Below are 15189 nucleotides of genomic sequence, written 5' to 3'. Positions count from 1 at the left end.
AACTCATCAAAAAAGGCACAGAGTAGCTCATTGGGTCTGAAAACTAAAACCCAACTCTGTCACATCCAGGAGACCCATCTGAGCTCCAAAGATAATCACAGCATCTCATCAGAAAATAATCTAACCTGCAAATGGAAACCAAAAAAAGACAGGGACTGTCATACTTATCTCAGATAAAATAAACCTCTAGGGGAAAGTGTTAAAAACAGACAGGGGTGAACATTATATAATGATTAAGGGCTCAACACATCAGAAAGACGTAAAGGTCATTTATCTATATGTATATAAAGGAGCACCAGAGTATATGTGACAACTATTAACAAACCTGAAACAGACATTGGCCGCAAAACAAGAGTAGTAGATTCAATACTTCATGTGTGTTAATGAGACAGAAAAAATCAACAAGGAATCAATAGACGTAAGTGATGAACTAGACCAGGTGGACCTAAGACAATTAAAGGGCATTACTTCCCGCATAGTCTCAGTACACATTCTTCTCAATGCACAAGGAAACTTCTCCGGGACAAATTGCATGTTGAGTCACAAAACAAACGTCAATAAATTAATGAAGGTTGGAATCATATCGAGTATTTTCTCTGACCACAATGGTGCCAAACTAGGAACCGACCACAGAAAGAAAGCAAGAATAACTTGTACTACGTGGAGACTGAACCACACACTAATGAATGACTATTGGGTTAAAGAGGGAATCAAAGAAGAAATTAACAGTGTCTGGAGGCAAACGAAAATGAAGGCAAGACCTTTGAGATGCAACAAAAATGCATCTAAGAGGGAAGTATATAGCAATATAGGCTCACATCAAGAAACAAGAAAGAGCTTAAATAATCTAACCTTACATCTTTAAGAACTAGAAAAAGGAAGAAAAATGGAACCAAAGGTCTATACAAGGAAGGAAATAATAAAATTAGAGTGGAAAGTAGTGCAATAGAAGTCAAACGGAAAGATGAAAAACTCAATGAAGACAAAAACTGGTTCTTTGAAAAACTGAATAAAAGAGACAAACTACTAGAAATCTAAATACAATTGACAAACCTTTGGCTAGGTGCACCATTCACAAAAGGAAAAAAAACTCTAATTCATTGAATTAGTGATCAAAGAGGAGAAGCCACAATAGACACCTCAGAAATGCTGGGGATCATGAGAGGCTACTATAGACATCTTTATGCCAACAGATTGGAATATCTGGAAGAAATGGGCAAAATGTTAGAAGTATATAATCTTCTGGGAGTGAAGCTAAAAGAACTAGAAAACCTGAACAGAAAATCTACAAGCTAGGAAATTGAAACAGTTGTCAAAGTCTACCAAAAACAAAAGCTCAGGAGCAAACGGTTTCACCGGAGAGTTCTATCAAAATGTTAAAGAGGAATTAATATCTATCATTCTCAAGGTCTGCACCCCCCAAAAAAAATTTGAGGAGGAGACCATCCGGTATTTTTGTTTTTCTTTCTGGCTTATTTTGCTGAGCATGATCCCTTCCAGCACCATCCACGTTGCTGCAAATCGCATGAGTTTATCTTTTTTGATTGCTGAGTAGTATTCCATCGTGCATATATGTACCACATCTTCTTGATCCAGTCATCTGTTCTTGGGCATTTGGGTTGTTTCAGGTTTGTACCCTTACACCCACCTTCTTGAGAGTTTTTATCAGAAATGTGTATGAAGTTTGTCAAACACTTTTTCTGCACCTACCAAGAGGACAGCATGATCTTTATCCTTCATTTTGCTGATGTGGTGTATCGCGCCAATTGATTTGTGGGTGTTATCAAGTTGTTTCTCTAGAATAAATCACACTTGATCGTGATTTATGATGCTTTTAAAGTATTGTAAATTCAGTTTGCTAATAGTTTGTTGAAGATATTTACATCTCGTTGGTAGCCCCTGTACAAGTCGAAAATATTTCTCACCAGTTTGATAGAAAGGCTTTCCCACTACTCAACCATGCTGTCCAAGTTTCTCCAGAAACACCCCCCCCCAAAAAAAAAAACCCAGCAGAAAAACCAACATGATACCCCATTTACTTAGAAACCTGAATGGTTTTTTGCCTAAGATAGGGAAAATGAGTGTCTGTCTCTGGGGGAAAGATATGCAAAGTGTCATGCATCCATACCACTCATTATCTGCGCATACCGCCTCAGAGACGCCTCATCTGTGTGCATAGTAAGGTGGGTATATCTTAAAAGCATAGGGAACAGTGGAAATACTTGGAATCGAAGAGAAATTTAAGAATGTACCATTCTTTCATCCATGATGATCTAACAGGAACCCCATTTACTCTCCGTCATGAATATGTATTGAACAACAAGAAATTATACACCAGTAGTCACGCAGGAAGGACAGTGAACCCTGAAAGAAGGGAAAGGAGCAGGTGAGGGAGCCTCAGGTTGCCCAATTTCCCCAACTCCTTGGCTGGTCAGGGCTTACAGGCTGCAGCACAGGGAGACCGGGCACAAACACAGCCTGATGGACAACCTGTGTGAAGGAGACACAGCTGAGAATCCAGGGAGGCCAGTGTGACCAGAATTTGCTGGGAGTAGTGGATGGGAGAGAGCAGCAGAGGTTTTCCCATCTGGGTGCAGCATTTGAGAAAGGGGGCATGAGGGGTGGCGGTAGGTTTCCTTTTTCGGGAGTGAGTAGTATGGTTAATGGTGCCCTTTACTGAGATTGTGAAGATGGGAGTTTGAAAAATGAGAGAGCTGGGAGTGAGTGAGCGCATGGGAGGGATGGGTGTACCTAGTCACTGGTGCTGGACAGGCTCACTGTGAGGAGCCCCTGACACATCCAGATGTAGATGTCATGTAGTCCAGTGAATATACGCATTTGGATATCACAGGTGAAGTTCAAAGTGGGTGGGGTTGTAGATTTTGCAGTGATTAGCATATAGTTGGATAACATATCATACACAGAGGGGCTGATATGAAGATGAAGTTATAATTCCATGGTGGTTTTTGTAGAAGTTACAGGTTCCATTTGAGATGGAAAGGTAGCGTTTTTGTGTTAACATATGGCCATTTGTGAAGGCTTTTGTTTCTAGGGGTCCGGCTACCTCCCAGAGGACAGCGTTACAGAAGAAGAGCTGAAGAGACACAGGAGTTGCCAGGGGAGGTTGCTACGCAACGGCCAAGGAAAACCACCCAGCCAGGCAGAGTTGACACTGGTCAGTGGAGAGTGAAAGCTGTGGTCCGGGCAATAGCTTCCATTCACACGCAGGGGTCCTGAAAAAGCTGATAGGAAAACAAACATCAGAGTCCACTGTGAGATGTTAACTAGAATTGTCGTGCCGGTCATTTCCACAAGGTTCACAAGTATCGAATCGTTATGCTGTATCCCTGAAAGTAGTATCATCTTATATGTCCTTGACCCCTCGATTTTTGCAAAACGTACCAGTTGAAGGTGAGATAGGAACATAGCGTTTTCTGCCTCCAGAGCACTCTCTCCGGTCATTCTGGAAGCACAGCACATGTGTGTCATTGGGTAGGGCTCCAGCGAGTGCTCCTGCACACCCACGGTGCATATTGAGTAAACAGCTCAGAGAAGTGCAGTCACCTGAGTGGGCTCACACAACTGGTGACAGTCCCCCCTTCCCCCACTCACCCAGTCCATTCTTGGAATCCTGAAGCTCAGCCCAGCTTCTTTCTGCAAGACCACGACTATCCCGGGCCCTGCCCTGGAGGGAACCCGGACAAACATTTACTCTGAAGTAGGGCTTGCCTTGGCTCAGGTACACAAGTGCCCGACTGTCTTGGCTACTCCAGCGGGCACCTGGAAGACCTGGGGGTGGGGGTGGGGGGAAGCTTGTTCTTGCCACCCTCCGCAAACAGGCCTGACAGTGGGATCAGGGAGTGGGCCCCAGGTGTGCGATTCCCACCTAGAGTTGGCAGGGGTTGGGGCTGGGGTCTCTACGTGTGTCTTCAAGGATGCAGAGCGTGAGATAGCCCCGGGAGAACACAACCCTGCTGGATTGGGACCAATGTTGAGCAGGGCAGGGGAGGGTGAAGAGGGGAGGGTGCCCCAAAGCCAGGATCAGTCCTGGGTTTAAGAGTGTTGGAAGAGGGTCTCCCTGGTGGCGCAGCGGTTGATCGCCGCGCTGTCCGCAGCCTCTGCAGCGCTGCAGCGCCGGTTCGATTCCCTGCCGGCCAGGGAGAACCCCACATGGTGCAGCAGACCTCTCCTGGCTCGCCCGCTGCTCCTGTCAGCAATGTCTTCAGTTCGTCTGCCTGTTCTGCTTCCCGCTCTGGCTCTGGTGAATTCTCTCACCCTCCCGCGCTTCTGATTCTGACCTGTACCCCAGTTCTTGTATAAGTAAATAAATAAATCTTTAAAAAAAGAGTGTTGGAAAAGAGACCCAGGCTCAAATTCTGCATTTTCTTTGTCCTGGCGCTGTGGCCTCTACCAGCTAGTCCAATGTGCCTTTGCCTCGGCTTCCTGATCTGTAAAATGGGGGTGCTGACAAGATCCTCCATTGACCACTGTGAGAGGAAGATGAGGGCAGCACAGACCTGGCTATGACATACAATCTCCACAAAGAGTAGCTGTGGAAGCACATGTACCCAGTGCATCTGTCAGGGGGTGGAAGTGATGAGTAGCAGAGGGGAGCACACAGGGAGCAGGCATCCCCGGGCCATTTCCACTTCCCTTGTTGCAGTCAGAGAGCCAGCTAGAGACCTCTGCATTTGTGACCCAGGGGTTATGCTGGGGAAGCAGGGAATAGTGCATTCCAGCACCCTGGAGGAGCTTAGGGGGCAAAGGGGAGGAAGGGTGAGAACATTGGGCAAAGGTGGGGGGGTGGTGAGGGGTAGATGTCCAAGTGCACTATGGGTGTGAGTGTGCATGGCTGTGGTCAGAGGAGGGGTGACCAAAGGCCAACATCCCCCGAAGTCTCTTCTCTCTCTCTCTCTCTCTCTCTCTCTCTCTCTCTCTCTCTCTCTCTCTCTCTCTCTCTCTCTCTCTCTCTCTCTCTCTCTCTCTCTCTCTCTCTCTCTCTCTCTCTCTCTCTCGTCTCTCTCTGTCTCTCTCCCCCACCTCCCCGAAACGCATGCGCACTGGGAACCTGGTGGAAAGGGCTTTTGTTGGGAAAGCGGGCGGGCTGGAGAGCTCCACGCATGCGCACTCTGCCCAGCCGCGGGGCGGGTGTGGGGGGGCGCGCGGAGAAAAGGGGCGGGGTGGTCTGAGCTGCTGTGCTGGCAGCTGTGGGCGAGGGCGCGGCCGCGGGGTTCCTGGTGCTGAGGACGGACGCCATTGGAACCCAGAAAAGGTAAGGCTCCGGCTCCAGCCGGGTCTGGGAGAGCGCGAGTGGAACTCGGCATGCTGTGCCTCCCCCCACCCCCAGCCTCGGAGCGGAACAAAGCCTAAGCACTCAGAGCCGGGACCCCAGTACACCGGCGGTGTGGAGGAGAGGAGTCCCTGCTCTCCGCCACCAGACCCAGTGTCCCCGAGGCGAGCGAGCCCTACTCACACCGGAATCCCACAGTCCGAACCCCTCTAGCAGTTAGAGCCCTGTGCTCCCTGCTGAGCGCCGAGGCCCCACCCCCACCCCCACCACTCCTTGATCCCTCCTATCCAGCTGGTCGCTGTGCCTCTCTCCCCGGAGTTGCGGTCCCGGGATTTGAGAGCTCCAGCGCTCCCATTCAAGCCTCGGCGAGGTCCCAGGCCTCCACAGCATCCACCCGCTGGCGCTCCTGTGTGAGACCAGCCTAGCCCAGAATCAGTGGAATCCCCAGGCCAGAGCTAGCCAGAGGGTCCCTGGGATGCAGTTTCCCGGCGCTTTCAGCTGCCCCCTTCCTCTGAGCCCTCTGCTCTGCTCTGCTCCTGGCCCCTGGCTCCAGCCCTTGAATTCAAGCCCTTTGTTTCTTCCTCTCTGCTGGCATCTCCTGTGGGACTCCTGAGACCCAATTGGCCAGTCCACCCGTGATCACATCTAGCTGCTGTGATGGACCAGTCCTTCCTGAACTGCACTTTGACTTGAGGGAGGAGGGGGGACGGGGTGGGGTGGGTGGCGTCCTCCCATCCCCTGTGTCCCTTGCCTAGGACTCTGTGTTTGCCAGCATCTAGCCAACATGCCTCCCCACCAGCACCACCTTCCCTCCCCACCTTGCACTGCCTGGTAACCTGATGATTGCTGCCCCTCACCTCCTGAGAGATCCAGCCTCCCACCGATCCCGCCCCCTCCCCTTCCCCCTCCCCCTGAGGAGGCCTCACCCTCCCTGCCAGGTTGAGTCTCTGCTCCTTGGAACCCACAGCATGGCAGAGGGCAGCTACAGCATGGAATCTGAAAGCTACAATGCTGAAGACATGGATGAGGGTAGCGATGAAGTGGGGGAGGAAGAGATGGTGGAAGGCAACGACTATGAAGAATTTGGTGCTTTTGGAGGCTATGGCAGCCTCACCAGCTTTGACATGCGCCTCCTCAGAGCCTTTGGTAGCTTGGGTCCAGGCCTTCGCATCTTAGCGGTGAGGCCCCCTTCTTGGCCACCTGCTGTCCCTGGGGCTTCTCCCCTGTGAGAGAAGGGGGGAGGTGGGGGGAGCAGAGGGGACGGTGTGAGGGCAGGGTGGGGTAGGAAAAGGCCACCTGTCTTCCCCAAACCTTGCCTGTCCTGCTCAGAAAAAAGGGGGTGGTGTTGAGGGCTGGCTGCTGGGAGGAGGCTGGCCGCTCGGGAGAGCATGACGGAGTGTGTAGAGTTTTCTGCCTTGCCCTCCCCTTCTCTCCGGCCTTGCAGAATGAGCCCTGGGAACTGGAAAACCCTGTGCTGGCCCAGACTCTGATGGAGGCCTTGCAGCTGGATCCGGAGACGCTTGCCAATGAGGCGGCCGCCCATGCTGCTAACGTGGCCCGCTCTGCTGCCTCCAACCACGCCGCCCGGGCCGCCGCTGCTGCTGCCCGGGCCGCCTACAATCAGGTGGTCACTGAGCCCCTGGCGGCCCCAGACCAGGCCTCAGGAGAACATGCCCAGCCCATGACCTATGCCGCTGCCACTGCCGAGGCTCAGGGTGCCACCTCCGAGACGACCCTGCCTTCTCTGCACATCTCCCAGCTGCTCGTCGACAGTGAGGTGGCCGTCCCTGGGGCTCCAGCGACGTCCACTCAGCCCCAGACCCAGGAGGCTTCTACCGAGGGGCCCAGTACCACCTGTGCTTTCTCTCAGGCTCCATGTGCCAGCGAGAGGGATGCCACCCGGCCCACGACAACCTTCCTGGGTCAGAACGATGTCTTTGACTTCACACAGCCCGCAGGTGTCAGCGGCATGGCCTTCCCACGCCCCAAGAGACCCGCCCCTGCCCAGGAGGCTGCCACAGAGGGCCCCAGTGCTACCTCTGCTATGCCCCAGGCGGCGTCTACCAGGGAGGGGGCAGCCACCCGGCCCAAGACCACCAAGTCTGGGAAGGCTCTCGCCAAGACTCGGTGGGTGGAGCCTCAGAATGTTGTGGCAGCAGCTGCTGCCAAGGCCAAGATGGCCACCAGTGCCCCTGAGCCCGAGGGCGCAGCGGCCACTGCTAAGCACAGTGCTGAACCCTGGGCCAGGATGGGAGGCAAGAGGACGAAGAAGGTAAGACCTTCCTCCCTCTCCACACCCTCTTGCTCCCTCCTTCCTCTCCTCCCTCCGCTCTTCCCCACCCCCCTGCCCCACCACCTGTTCTTTTCCTCTACTCTTGTCCATGTTTCTCCACCACGAGTTTCCAGCATGTTCTCGCTCCACGTAGTCCCTGCCCTCGGGCCCAGTGGGAGAATAGTGGCCCTGTGCCTTAGTGGAGCTCGGCGCTCGGCACACGTCCTGGGCTGTCCCTACCGCTCCTGTTTCCCAGCACCAGCTCTGGCTGAGACATGTGCCAGATGCTTTTGCGTGGGGAGCCCGGCAGCCCTGGGTCTGTCCTGTGTCTCACGCTACAGTCCAAGCACCTGGATGACGAATATGAGAGCAGCGAGGAGGAGAGAGAACCTCCTGTGGTCCCGCCGACCTGGAGAGCCTCGCAGCCCCCCCTGACGGGGCGGGCTCAGGTGGCCCCTCGGCCCCCAATGGCCCTGAGGTCCCAGGTGCCCTCGAGGCACGTACTGTGCCTGCCACCCCGCAATGTGACCCTTCTGCAAGAGAGGGTAAGAAGCCTGCCCTCCCCCATCTCCCTCCACTCGCCCCTGGCAGGGCTTGGTTTGAGGTCACCCAAGCCTTGTTGATCTCCCAGTGTGCTCCCTCCTCCCACACCAGGCAAATAAGTTGGTGAAATATCTGATGATTAAGGACTACAAGAAAATTCCCATCAAACGCTCAGGTGGGCACCCCGCATCCCCTCCCCCAACCCTGCTGTGTCTGCAGCCCCCCCCATCAGAAGCCCCCCTGCCAGGCCGTGGCCCACGGCTCTGTGTGCCCAGAGCTGACTGTGCTCCCCTCAGCAGGGTTGGCCAGGGCCGTGGCCTCTGCTCAAGCCAGGTGCTTTCCCTCTGCCCCCTCCTGCAGACATGCTGAAGGACGTCATCCGAGAATATGATGAGCATTTCCCTGAGATCATTGAGCGGGCAACGTACACTCTGGAAAAGGTGGGCACGGGGTAGGGGCAGCTCTGGAACAAGGGCTGTGGGGAAGCCTTGAAATGTGCACCCGCCCAGTCCCGATGTCACTCCCACCTGCTCTGGAAGCCTCTCGGGCCTGTGGACTGTGCGCTGCTGGCGCAGGCAGCCGTCCCTGGTCTCCCCTCTCTCTCTCTCGTGCCCTCTGAGCGTCGGACGTCTCTGAGGGGACCCCGTGGTCCTGGCCAGTGCCAGAGCTGCCACAGGCCGGGGCCTGCGCACCCTCCCCTGGGGCTTTGGGCTCCCTGTGAGAAAGAGCCCTGAGAGGCATTGAATGACAGCCTGCGGGACGCCCTGCATGGGTTTCTGATCTGCCTTCCTGTTTTCCTCCCCATGTAGAAGTTCGGGATCCACCTGAAGGAAATTGACAAGGAAGAACACCTATACATTCTCGTCTGCACGCGGGATTCCTCAGCACGCCTCCTGGGAAAGTGAGGAAGGGGGCAGGAGGGCTGTGACCTCCTTCGGTGGTGCCCCTTCCCTGCCCGGTCTCCCACAGGCCCTCAGAGAAACGGGCAAAATACGGCTCGCGGGCCGAGCACAGCTTCCGCCCACCCACAGATAGTGGTGCCCAGTGGTGCGGGCACAGAGGGACCCAGGCCCTTGCTGCCGCCAGCCTTTCACCCTCCCCCTGCCCCCCCCCAGGCTTCCATGGGGAGCAGGCTGCTTCTTGTTTGCCTCTCCCGGCTCAGTGCCTGGCCCCAGCTGGGCAGAGCAGGCCTGGTGGGCATGTGGGGACTGCCTCCCTGATGCCCCCGGGCAGGGAAGGCTGGGTTGCCTCTGGACACACTTGCCAAGCATTCCCTGCCTTCCTAACCCCCGTCCTCTGTGGAGACCTGGGAGGGGGCGTCGGGGTGCCCATCCCAGGGATGAAGTCACAGCCTTTGGGAGGAGGAATGAATTGTTTGGATCAGGTAGCAGCCACGTGCAGAGGGGTAGAAGGGCCTGGCAGCCCCGCACTCCGGGAGAGGCTAGCTGAAGCCCCTGGGGGGACGGCTGCGGCACAGGATCCACTTTCTACACCTGCAGGACCAAGGACACCCCCAGGCTGAGTCTCCTCTTGGTGATTCTGGGGGTCATCTTCATGAATGGCAACCGCGCCAGCGAGGGTGAGTGGTGGTCGTACCTGTGGCTGGTGGGGGTTGGGGCGAGGGTGCCCACAGTGCCGCCTTCCTGCGCTAAAATCCTTGTACCTCATTCCCCCTCACAGCCGTCCTCTGGGAGGCGCTCCGCAAGATGGGATTGCGCCCTGGGTACGATCGGGGTCTCTGGGCCCCCGCCCCTGAGTGTTAGCCTGGGGCAGGACACTACCTGGGATTGCATGGCCTGGGTGGTCTGGTGCGGGGAGGGGGCAGAAGTTCTCACCATGCTGAGTGGGGAGTGGTACTGAACTCCCAGCCTCCTCTCTGCGCCGTGTCCCCTCTTGTCCCCAGATGAGATCTAAGGGAAACAGTCAGAGTTAGGGGCTCCTTCCAACCCCATCAGGGCATTGCTGACGCGTGGCTGTCTGGCCTCTGGTGCATACCCAGGCCTGCAAGGGTCTGCCCCGTGGCTGGGGAGCTCCCAGTCCTTTGGGGAGGGCTCCCGCCCACCTCCGGCCACCACCACAGCCTCTAATCATGGCTTCCTTTCCTTGCTGTCAGGGTAAGGCACCCATTCCTTGGCGACCTGAGGAAGCTCATTACAGAGGACTTTGTGAAGCAGAAGTGAGTACTGACCGATTCAACTGTGTCCCACCTGCGTGCTTCCCTGGTGCGCTGCTCTGGCTGAGAAAGCCACCCCCTGCCCTCAGCGTAATCGCAGAGGGATCTCCGTGTGGGGTCTGCCGTGCTTGTCAGTGGGGCTGTGTGAGTACTGGGGAGAGGCTTCCAGAGTGGTCTTGGGGAAGGGTGCACACGTTTACTGAGAACATGTTTAGTGTGACAGTGTCACAACAGCCATCTCATTGCTCACCTTCCCTGGGCGCTGTGCTCCTCTCCGGAACCTGGGCGCAGAGTGGAGGTCTGAGTCTGGCCTGGGTGGTAAAGGGCCTGTTTGGCTCCGAAGCCCAGCCCTCCTGTGTCTGGCCTGGGCCCACCGCTTCTGCTGCTTGCAGAGCAAGTGTGTGCTCACTCCGGGGTGCTGTCCTGCGAGTTCACACACACACACACACACACACACACACACTCTCTCTCTCTCTCTCTCTCTCTCTCTCTCTCTCTCTCTCACACACTCACTTTGAGTCGGGAGTCTGCACGGAAGTGCGCCCGGGTGACTGTCCCTTCCCTAGACAGTTGTTGTGAAGGTGGACTGCCTGAGGGTCTCCCAGGCCCTGAGCTGAGGAGCGCTCAGAGCAGGGGCCTGAAGAAGTGACTCCTCTGTCCACTGCAGACACAACAGGAATCTAGGTTCACTGATAAGAGGCAGAAAACTTGTGGCCCTCTAAGGAACAAACACCCTACTCATGACCCCCCCCCAACACAAACACACACACACACACACACACACACACACACACACACACATACACACACTCCTCCACATGGCTTCTGGGCAGGACCCGTGGCCCAGGGCTTTGAAGGCCACCACTTGAAGGCAGAAAGCCCTGGAGTGGGTCATGGGCTGGGCAGCTAGGCCACTGTCCTCCAGGAGCTGAGCTTCCGCTTCCGGCCTGGGAGGGGCCCTCTGGGAGCCATTAGTGTAACCACAGTTCTGCCTGCTGGACTCGAAAGCGGGTTTGCTCTCGCACCCAGGTACCTGGAGTACAAAAAGATCCCCAACAGCAGCCCCCCTGAGTATGAATTCCTCTGGGGCCTGCGCGCCCGCCACGAGACCAGCAAGATGAGGGTCCTGAGATTCATTGCCCAGGTAATGGGGAGCCTCTGCTCTTGGCCACAGCCTCCTTGCCGGCCGCGCTGTTTTCCCAGGAAGGCTCAGAAAGGCTCCTAAGTAACTTAGCCAAGTTCACAGACGGGAAGTGCAAGGGACGGGGCGACGTCCCAGCTGTGACACAGAATAAGTGGAGGCCAAAGCTGGTGTGTTTATTTTTACCACGATTGGCCAGGTGCCCGGGAGGGCGTATGTCGGGAAGTGGGTTGCTTGGTGGACGCAGGGTAGTGCTGTGAGGGTGGCCGCTGTTATCCCACTGCAGAATCAGAACCGAGACCCCCGGGAATGGAAGGCTCATTTCTTGGAGGCGGTGGATGATGCTTTCAAGACGATGGATGTGGACATGGCCGAGGAACACGCCAGGGCCCAGATGAGGGCCCAGATGAATATCGGGGAGGAAGCTCTGATTGGACGGTGGAGCTGGGATGACATACAGGTGGAGCTCCTGACCTGGGACGAGGACGGAGATTTTGGCGATGCCTGGGCCAGGATCCCCTTTGCTTTCTGGGCCAGATACCATCAGTACATTCTGAATAGCAACCGTGCCAACAGGAGGGCCACTTGGCGGGCTGGCGTCAGCAGTGGCACCAACGGTGGGGCCAGCACCAGCATCCTGGATGGCCCTAGCACCAGCTCCACCATCCGGACCAGAAATGCCTCCCGAACCGGGGCCAACTTCTTCTCCTGGATCCAGTAAGATTTTCGGTCCATCGCTGAGACTCCACGGGAGGGGTGTGCAGGGGCTCCGAGAAGCCAGGGGGAGGCGCTGGGGGAGGCGGGGCACCACGGAGCCACGGGAGTATGCCGAGACGCTCGTGGTGCTCTTCACGTCCCTCCTGGTGCCCCGCGTGTTTGTTTTTGTCTCCTGGACCGTGCCTTGTGTTTGCAGGCACCGCTGAGGAGCTGGGGCAAGCCGAGTGCCTCCCGGGGTCTCTGAACAGAGCGCTCTGGGCGGCTTCTACCTGTCCAGTGGAGACGGCATGCCGGATGAAGCCTTCTTGCCCTTCCTGCTTTCCTTGTGTGCTTTTGTCGTGCTTTCATGTTTTTGGTATCTGTGTGACATTAAAGTTGCAAAAGTACCTGGGAACGTTTGGTCCTTTAGCTGTGCAGGAATTGCCCCGAGCGCTCTGGAGCGGGTGTGGGCAGTGGAGGTGCCGCCCGGTGTGGAGACCGTGACTGCGAGAGCCTCGGGTCCACAGTTAGGTGATTCCCTGCGGGGTGCAGCCCGGGTTAGATGCCTGCTGGCGTAGGGTGGGGGGGAGCAGGGTATGGTAGCGGGAGAAGGAATGGGGCGAGGATCTTGGGGTGGTCCCACTGTTCTTCCCAACAGGGGACAGTGCCCACAGCAGCCTCAGCACCCAAACCCTGCCCATCTTTGGAGACGCCCTCCCACAACACGCTCTCCTCCTCGGCAGCCCGATGTCAGGACCTCATCCCTGGGGCGGGGTCCTCAGGACACTGAGGTGGGCCTCCCAGTGACACCTCAGTCCCAGCAGCTAGAAGGACGAGTCAGTATTGTTGAAAACAGATGGGAGGAAAACAAAGCTGGGTGCAGACCTCCACCGCCGGCCTCTGTACTGGCACTAGGCCAGTTTGGGCACTTTGGAGCCTTTCTCCTCTGCAAGCAGGGCGTGCCCAGTTAGGCCAAGGCCAGGCCTAGGTCCCGGCGTCTTCGGGGCTGCATCTAGGCTGCCAATCCGCCAGGTGGATGGCGGGGCGGAGTCTGTGAGCCCTGGGCAGGACGCACTGGCGGGCAGGGACAGTGTCCAGGCCTTGCTCCGGCCTCCCAGTGGTGTCCACAGCTTGTGAGGGCAGGAGGGGGAGTTGTGTAAGGGCCCCTGCCCCCGCCCCAGGAACCGGTCCTCTCTCTCAGCCAGACCCGGATTCTGACTGACCGTGTGGAATGATTTACGAGGCCCAGAGGAAAATGAAAACGCGGGTCCCCTTGCTCAAAAACTACTGAGGGTTGCGAGAAATTGCAAGGGAGGGCAGAGCATTGCACCATGTATGGGGCCCTTCTGAGCGCAGGGTGTGCCACATGCCCTCCCGCTCCCTCCCCTGAGGACAGGCTGCTGGTGTGCTGGCATTTCTCCCTCCGTGGACCTGGGTCTATGTTTGGCCACACTGACACCTTGTGATTCCCTAGAGGTTGCGTCCCCTCCCCTTCAAGTTTCTGTTGCTTGGTCAGGGAAGTGGGAGGAGCACAAGAGATGCCTGGGACCCAGCCCTGGCATGATGAGTCATCCCGTGACCAGGCTGGAACCTCCCAGGACCCCGCTGTGCATGCAGCAGGCACCTGCCTTGGCACAGAGGAAGGTGGGGGTGCCCGCCCAAAGCCACAGTCCTGAGTTTGAGCACCCTGGGCAGAGGGCATTTGAGATATGGAGCTCATCAGGGAGGGAGGAACAGCAGCCTTCTTGGACAGGGTGCCTGGAAGGGAACCACCTCCCCCTTCCAGCCTCCTTCCAACACCTTATCCCCTGGTGGGCCTCCCCAGGAGCCTACTCCCCCCACACTCTGCAGGGGACAGTGCTGAGGGGAGGGTGGGCAGGGAGGGAGCTATCAAGAGAAGTGGTCTCCAAAGCAGGAGGAGGGAGGGCCCTGGGGAGTGCAGACAGACTATGCGTCCCCAGGAGGGTCAGGCGGGCCACCTGGAAGGGAGGTGGAGGCAGCCTACCTCCTGCCCCAGCACGGGCTTTCCACATACACTCCCCTGCCACAAAGGCCCAGCGCACAGCACAGCAGTGGTTTCTGACGCCCTGCTCTGCTCCAGGGCCCCTGGATGAGGTGTGCCTGCATCCTGGCAGTCGTGTGCTCTGACTCCTCCTACACTTGCTCACGGAGGAGCATTCCTGGAGTCACAAGGGTGTTCTGAATAATCCCACACCATCTCTTGTGTGGGCCTGGAGTTCACTCACTTGCCAGCCCTGAGAGGAGGGATGGCAGGCCCGTCCCTGGATGAGGACCCTGAGGCTCTGGGAGGGAACAACGTGCCTCGGTCACAGGGCCAGGAAGTGGCGGGTGGGTCTGGACACAGGACCCTCTGAGGCACGTGGGTGGTCTGCCCAGCGCGGGCTGCCACCTTGCCTCCGAGGGCTCACAGTGTCGCGGGGGCGACAAACCCACTGCTCGCCCCTCTGCTGACTCCACACTCTCACCCACCCAAGCAGTCCATACCACCCAGGCCTCCCTCATTGCTTGGTCTGGATCACCACCCCTCAGGGCTTCCCTGCGCCTGAGGTTCAGCCCAGGCCTTCAAGGCCTGCCACCAACCTCATGGGCTCCTGCCGTGTCAGTTTCCCGATTTCCTGAGCCTCCATCCTGCTCCTCCTCCTCATCTTCGTCATCATGGAGGCTGGGCCCAGGCCGGGGCCTTTTGTGCACTCTCCCATTCCACCCTCGCCAACCCCCAGCGGGGTGACTGTTCCCAGGTGCACACTTGGCAAACACTGGGAGAAGGGAGGTGACCTGCCTGAAGTCTCTGACCCGGCTAGGCCACCCCAGGGACAAGGGACCTGGGCAGGGCCTGTCTCTCTCCACCCCCGAGTTCCATCTCTCACAGCTCAGGTTGGGACTAGACTCTGGACATACTCTAAGGGGCCCACGGTCTCAGCCTCGTGGTCTCTCTGGGCCTAGTGGGCTGGTAGCCTAAGCAGGTAGGACATGGGTAAAGCAGTGTGCAAACAGGAGGTGCCTGTGTGCCCCAAACTCCACACAGGTGTTAGAGGGAAGGGCCTCTGGAATGT

At 56.9% G+C, this 15189-nt stretch overlaps 1 protein-coding gene, 1 non-coding gene and 1 pseudogene across 3 annotated transcripts; all 3 read left to right on the top strand.

Annotated features, from left to right (window-relative positions):
* LOC119245662 (spliceosome-associated protein CWC15 homolog) overlaps positions 1-3190 on the top strand; it is an 81454-nt pseudogene extending 78264 nt beyond the window's left edge.
* Positions 3191-5118: 1928 nt separating this feature from the next.
* Positions 5119-12547, top strand: LOC119246149 (melanoma-associated antigen D4). 2 transcript variants are annotated; one of them, XM_037512379.2, is made up of 13 exons: positions 5119-5272; positions 6258-6468; positions 6735-7562; positions 7904-8107; positions 8217-8280; positions 8466-8545; positions 8915-9006; positions 9605-9684; positions 9786-9828; positions 10219-10281; positions 11308-11422; positions 11706-12136; positions 12333-12547. In XM_037512379.2, the coding sequence occupies exons 2-13, from the start codon at positions 6259-6261 to the stop codon at positions 12340-12342; spliced, it is 2220 nt and encodes a 739-aa protein (XP_037368276.1). In that variant the 5' UTR covers positions 5119-5272; position 6258; the 3' UTR covers positions 12343-12547. The 2 variants fall into 2 exon arrangements, with proteins under 2 accessions (XP_037368276.1, XP_037368275.1); XM_037512378.2 differs by having other exon boundaries at positions 5161-5272; positions 6229-6468.
* On the top strand, positions 10896-11020 carry LOC119246844 (small nucleolar RNA SNORA11). The gene has a single exon (XR_005125595.1). It is a non-coding gene; the product is annotated as a small nucleolar RNA SNORA11 (small nucleolar RNA).
* Positions 12548-15189: the final 2642 nt, after the last annotated feature.

The sequence above is a fragment of the Talpa occidentalis genome, unplaced genomic scaffold (assembly GCF_014898055.3).
Source record: "Talpa occidentalis isolate TD23 unplaced genomic scaffold, MPIMG_talOcc4v2.1 talOcc4.15, whole genome shotgun sequence".
Classification (NCBI taxonomy): Eukaryota; Metazoa; Chordata; class Mammalia; order Eulipotyphla; family Talpidae; genus Talpa; species Talpa occidentalis.
The sequence above is the reverse complement of the archived record's forward strand: the minus strand, read 5'-3'. Positions and strand labels throughout refer to the sequence as shown.

What these genes read in the sequence shown, in the direction of transcription:
- LOC119246149 (XM_037512379.2), top strand. Translation starts at nt 6,259, where the DNA reads ATGGCAGAGGGCAGCTACAGCATGGAATCTGAAAGCTACAATGCTGAA. An exon ending in TCAGCACGCCTCCTGGGAAA is followed by an intron (nt 9,007 to 9,604) that starts GTGAGGAAGGGG and finishes CTACACCTGCAG; the next exon opens with GACCAAGGACACCCCCAGGC. An exon ending in TGGCAACCGCGCCAGCGAGG is followed by an intron (nt 9,685 to 9,785) that starts GTGAGTGGTGGT and finishes TCCCCCTCACAG; the next exon opens with CCGTCCTCTGGGAGGCGCTC.